General features: G+C 37.2%; 1 protein-coding gene across 1 annotated transcript; it reads left to right on the top strand.

The window, feature by feature from the left end:
- The first annotated feature begins 3,468 nt into the window (after positions 1-3,468).
- On the top strand, positions 3,469-6,317 carry LOC131167774 (BTB/POZ domain and ankyrin repeat-containing protein NOOT2-like). Its single transcript, XM_058126656.1, has 2 exons — positions 3,469-4,253; positions 5,121-6,317. The coding sequence occupies exons 1-2, from the start codon at positions 3,768-3,770 to the stop codon at positions 6,114-6,116; spliced, it is 1,482 nt and encodes a 493-aa protein (XP_057982639.1). The 5' UTR covers positions 3,469-3,767; the 3' UTR covers positions 6,117-6,317.
- The last annotated feature ends 335 nt before the right edge of the window (positions 6,318-6,652 follow it).

Raw genomic sequence — 6,652 nt, 5'->3', positions numbered from 1 at the left:
TTCTTTAAAAAATAAAAATAAAAAATTTAACCCATTTTGGCCAATAATTTAGAACACACTACAAGTTAAAGCATTTATTGCTTTTCAAATTCACTATTTTGTGCTAATAACTAAAGGTTTTTTAGTATTAATGTCGTTGTTTTCTGTTTTTTGTTTTTATTTCTCCACGGTGAAGAAATAGATGATAAAAATGTATTTTTTTATGTTGTCAATTTTTTGTTTTTGTTGCTAATATTCGGTTCTTTGCTAAAAAATTGAAAATCAAATTTTATGGTTTTCAGTCGTTTTGCAAACCTATTGTCAGAAATTTTAATATTCAAAAATAGTTTTTTGGATTAAATTATTCATTTTATACAGTTTTAAGTTAAAACCAAAATTAAATGATCACATAAATTTAAATATAATTAAAAAAGAAATGGACATAAATTTCAAAAAAATAATGAAGTCAATTACAAAACACTTCTACTATTTTTCAATTATCATAATAATATTTTTATCGTAAAGTAAATTTTGATTCCATCAAAAAGAATGGCATGGTTTAATTACTTAAATTAACTATTGTTTTCATTTCTCAAAAATTCATATGTACAACAAAAATAATAACAAAATTTAAGTCTCACTAATTAAGAGGGATTAGTTATATGAGTTTTTTCCTCCAATTCACTCGATTAAAGGCATTTTTTTGACCAATTTAAAAGAAATTAAATCCTGTTCTATTATATGATTCTAACTTATTTTAGATCAATACCTCTCTCTTCTAGTACCATTAACAATAATTAGCTTGTTCCTACTCAATAGTGCATTACTTGGCCTACATTTTAATTACTCAAACCTTCAAAGTTGCCCTTCTTTATCTTATCTTCTACCGGTACTATCCCTAACTTCTTACGACTATGTTCATTCCTTAATTTGTCCTTTAATGTTACTCCACTCATCTACTTTAGCATGCGCATTTCGGTCCCTTTTACTTTTTGAATATGTTATTTTTTAATTGCCCACTACTCAAAAATTTGTGTGTTTATAAAAATATTTTATATTTTTCATTATATATCTTTATATTCATTTAAAAAAATATTTAAATGCTGCATATTATAAAAATATTTTACATAATTAAGAATTCTAGAAAAAGATAGTTGAAGCCGGTGATCGAGAAGATGTCATTGAAGACTGTTTTTGTGTTCTTTCCACACTTCTCAAGTCACTACTGTAGGAATCGTTTGCCTCAAAATCTTTCCGTTCCCTTTGATTTTTTAACAATCCCATGAGATGAGAAAGTCATTTAAGGAACTGAGTGAGGCATAACTCAAAACAAATTACACGGCTAAATAACAAGGTCCAAATATTTTTAGTGTGCACACAATGCAACAGCAGATGATCGAGTGATTCATTACTTTCTTACAAAAAGAACAAAATTAAAGGAGGCTATACATCCAATCCTTTTTCTTAGTATAAGAATTTTATCTTTGGCAAAGAGCCACAAGAAAAGGGAGACTTTGTTAGGGATAATTGAGACCCGGAAAAAATCTCTATTGGAGGGTCATACTCTAACAACACGTACCTCTATTTCATAAGTTGGGCACTAAGAGATTTAACATAGAACGTATACATGGTTCTTGGAGGGAAGTCACCGACAATGACCAACTCACTATGGAGAGACTTGAATCGAGTAGAGAATATTTAACAAATTAAATAGTGAAAGATGTTCATTCCCTCTAGGATTCCGAAACAATAATATCCCAGAAAGGGTTAATACCATACCTTCTTTGAAGCACTTCAAATTCCTTAATCCGCTATATATATTGAACATTTAATGTGTCAAGATCGATGATCGGTAATAAAAACAAAGATGAAAGATAAATTTGCAAGCTTCATAACATATCGGTTAAATAAATTGTCTCAAGATTATGCATATTAAAATTAGAAGTCCTAATCACATCACATTTCAAACAATTAATTAAATTCTTATACTTTACTTTGTCAAATCTTCTTAAGCCACTCCTAATCATTTAAAATTAAGAGATGTACATAAACTGATTCAATTTAATCATTTCACATGATTAATAGGATCATTCCCGGCAAGAAACAAATTTCCCTTTTCTTTTTTTTTTTTTTCTTTCATGGGCAAGATTGAAAACAGAGCATCAACTTCTAAATAAAAAATTTTAAATTTTTTATAAAAATATTAGTTGTACGTTTTAAGCTTGACATATATAAATATAGTTTTGTTTGTACAATTCATTCTCAACGTGAGGAAAACGAATGGGGTCAATCATTCAATTATTTTTTTTGAAGATTTAAATAATTTGGTGCGTCATGGAGAATCAATCCTTCCTTTTTCTTTTCATTTTTTGTCTTAAAAATACTAAGATTTTTTTTATAAAAAAAAAAAAAGAAAAAAAGAAAAATACTACAGCAGAGTGACATTTCTTTTCTCCAACCAAATAATAAACTCTAACAAAATGTATGCCTCAATACTATTATACGACACAAATTTCAATCTATATTTATTTATTTTTATTCTATTCATCATTTTAAAAATGCCCATTTTTTCTTGGCAAGCTTGAAATTAAAATAAAATTATCAATTAATGAATAGTTCGGTAAATTAATATCTATTTTTTTTCATTTTTTAAAAAAATTAAAATTGCGAAGCACAAAGAAATTTGTACCCATACTTAATTTATATATTTAAGTAAAGTCAATCTAAATTAATTAATTTTACTACAAATGCTGCATAATCCGTATATTCTCAATTTTCAATAAAGCTACGGCTTCATGACCTTTTTCTAACAACGTGTATATATATTATTTAAAATAAAAAATTCAACACTTACTAGAGTAAAAAAATGGGGCTCACCGATTTAAAATTTAATCTCTACCTTGTGGAATAGTTGTTGTCTTACAAACATGCATTATGACAAAATTAAAGGAGGGTTTCTTCTACTAATTTCATTTAATTTTAATGTCTAAAATTAATTTGTGCTATCAAAATAGATGAGGAGATTAATTGAATATGTACCAAAGCATGATATTTAGAATTTGAGTTTGATTTGTGTAGATTTGAATCGAAAAAGGTTATGATGAATGAATTAAAAAAGAATTATAAAAGGGTAAATTAAGATCAAGAACTAGAGGAATAAGTAGAAGTATAGTTTTTAAGATCAAATTTTTAGTAGCTTTGTCTACCACCAAACTAGGTGAGAGCAACCATATCATTGATTGACTTATTTAATTTTCGTTTTGTTCATCAATTCTCATCTCTCAACTTTTTTTTAAACTTGGGGAGTATCCTTTTTCGTAATTGTTGAGTGCAGTAATGGCTAATCATGAAACCATCTAACTTTCACCAATTCCTAATTCCCTTCCGCTCATTAATTTCTCTCCCCTCCCCAATTAAATAATTCCCATATATTTACACATGATCTTTAAATTTTTTAAATACCCCGGCCGCCCAGACCAGCCACCCATATATCTCTCTCTCTCTCTCTCTCTCTCTCTCTCACTCAAAATATCTCTTTACTACACAACACACCACTAAAAGAATCCCATCTCACAACACAGTGGCATCATCAGATGGTAGTAGAAGAAGAAGAGAAATGAAGGCAGCTTCTCCTTCCTCCATCTCCAATATCTTATCCTCCTCCTCCTCCTCTCCCACCACCGTCACCATCACCACTGCCACCCTCTGTTAAACCCTCTCTCTCTCTCTCTCTCTCTCTCTCTCTCTCTCTCTCTCTCTCTCTCTCTCTCTCTCTAACCCTAATTACCATGACCCTGGAGGACTCCCTAAGATCCCTCTCCCTAGACTACCTCAACCTCCTCATCAACGGCCAAGCCTTCAGCGATGTCACCTTCAGCGTCGAGGGCCGCCTCGTGCATGCCCACCGCTGCATCCTGGCAGCCAGAAGTCTCTTCTTTCGGAAGTTCTTCGGCGGCCCTGACCCGCCGGGAGGCCTCGACCCCCCAGCAGGCTCCAGGATGGGCTCCGCGGCTACGGTCGGTTCAGGGGCGTCGTCGCGTGGGAATTCACAGGTGATACCTGTGAATTCGGTGGGCTACGAGGTGTTCTTGTTGATGCTGCAGTTCTTGTACAGCGGCCAAGTCTCGATTGTGCCTCAGAAGCACGAGCCCAGGCCCAATTGCGGGGAGAGGGGTTGCTGGCACACGCATTGCACCTCCGCCGTCGATCTCGCCCTCGACACTCTCGCAGCCGCTAGATCATTTGGCGTCGAACAGCTTGCATTGCTCACCCAGGTTCAATTATTTCCTATCTAGTCTCTTGCTACTGATTATATCTTCATCAATTTACCCAGCTGCAGTGATGGATCATGTTATGGGCTTCAATTACTAGTTTGGCTTCTTAAAATCAAAGTCGCATGAGATTTCTCATGTGGGTTCTTTATTCTTTTTTTTTTTCTTTTTTTCTTTTTTCCCATTTCCGCTATCATCTGATGATGAAGTGGTTTTTGGTCAGCAAAAGTTTCAAATCATCTGTGCTTTTACTTTTTAATTAAATTTTCTATAAGATGCACTTGGGTTTGATCTCACAAGGCATCTAACGTTTGTGTGTGTGTGTGTGTGTGTATGTGTGTGTGTTTCTTCTTCTTCTTGTTCTTCTTTTTCCTTCCACTACAGTTGAGACAAGAAAACGGGATTCTTTTCTCTTTTCTTTTTTGCTTTCCCTTTGATTGATAAATTCTGTGTGTTTGTTGGTGTCGCAGGGAAGCTTGCATACATTGATTTCATGTACCATTTTGTTAAGTTTCTTGAATTGGGTTTCTCCGTCTGTGGGCTGCACACCCAGTACTACTTTCTAAATTTAGATTTGTATGCGTTGATCTCTAGCTTCGTAAGCTAGCTAGTCTTGTCTTCCACAGTGAGCACATCAAATCTTTCCCAAACATTCAACTTTCCTCATTTGGATTTAGATTGGAAAAGAAACCCAGTCATTTTAAAAGCAATATTCATACATGATTTTGTCTAGACAGCTAGCTAGCCCATCATTCTTAACAATGCAAAATCTCAAAGAAGTTAATTCCCAAATATCATATTCTTTCTTCATCATCATTTTAACAGTGCAGAAGTAGTCTTTACATTATTCTATTTTCTTTTGTGCTGCAGAAGCAATTGGCAAGCATGGTCGAGAAGGCCTCAATTGAAGATGTAATGAAAGTTCTTATAGCTTCAAGAAAGCAAGAAATGCACCAGCTTTGGACCACTTGTTCCCACCTAGTGGCGAAATCCGGCCTCCCTCCCGAAGTCCTCGCCAAACACCTCCCCATCGATGTTGTCGCAAAGATCGAAGAGCTTCGCCTCAAGTCCTCCCTCGCCCGCCGCTCCCTAATGCCCCACCACCACCACCACCACCACGACCTCGGCGCCGCTGCCGATCTCGAGGACCAGAAAATTCGGCGGATGAGGCGGGCGCTGGACTCGTCCGACGTCGAGCTCGTCAAGCTCATGGTGATGGGGGAAGGCCTAAATCTCGACGACGCATTGGCCTTGCACTACGCCGTCGAGAATTGCAGCCGTGAAGTCGTGAAAGCCCTGCTCGAGCTCGGTGCGGCCGATGTCAACTACCCGGCCGGGCCAGCGGGGAAAACCCCGCTGCACATTGCCGCCGAGATGGTGTCGCCAGACATGGTGGCGGTGCTCCTAGACCACCATGCCGACCCCACGGTTCGAACCGTGGACGGGGTAACTCCCCTCGATGTCCTCCGAACCCTAACTTCGGATTTCCTCTTCAAGGGGGCTGTCCCGGGACTAACTCATATCGAGCCCAACAAGCTAAGACTCTGCCTAGAGCTCGTCCAATCGGCAGCTCTAGTCCTTTCGCGCGAAGAAGGCAGCGCGAATGCTCCTTCTTCGGGCGCCATATACCCGCCAATGGGCGACGATCACAGCAACAGCAGCAGCAACATGGCCGCGAACCTCAACCTCGATTCGAGGTTGGTTTATCTTAATCTCGGCGCGACGGCACCGGGGCAAATGGGGTCAAGAATGGATGGGGAAGATGATCAGAGTAGACACAACAGCCAGAGGGAAAGCATGAGCCGCCATGGAGGGTCTCAAGCTGGCTGCGACCCGTCGTTGTACCATCACCATCATGAGTATTAGTTAACTTATATATCTTAATTCTCATCAATCTCCATCCACCACATATTTGAATCAATATCTATATATATCCCTCAGTGGGGGAAAAAACTAGCAATTCAAACTGATCATGGATGAGATTATCTTGGATTATATGTGGATCGATGTTTTATTCATCATCAATCACTTGCAATATCGATCTTAAGTCATTTTCTTACAATTCAATTCTTCTCTCTTTCTTTGCGATATGGGTGTTTGTCTCTGATTCTCGTTGTATGTAGGATAATGAATGAATGAATGAATGAACATAGAGTTAGCGCAGTTGTTGCAGACAACAATATTTGAGAATGGAGGAAGCTAGCTAGCTAGATGGGACATTTGGATCTCTCATGGGATGGATGAGAGAGGTGAGACAAGGAGAATCTGCGTTTTCTGCTTGCTCAGGCCAGGGTGATGGATGGAGAGGAGACGCAGGTCAATCTTTTCAACCAGGCCTGTCAAATACTCCCTTTGTATTTACTGGTTTCTTATAATCTCCCATTCCCCTATTTATAATTGCC

Source organism: Malania oleifera, chromosome 11 (genome assembly GCF_029873635.1).
Source record: "Malania oleifera isolate guangnan ecotype guangnan chromosome 11, ASM2987363v1, whole genome shotgun sequence".
NCBI lineage: Eukaryota > Viridiplantae > Streptophyta > Magnoliopsida > Santalales > Ximeniaceae > Malania > Malania oleifera.
The sequence above is the reverse complement of the archived record's forward strand: the minus strand, read 5'-3'. Positions and strand labels throughout refer to the sequence as shown.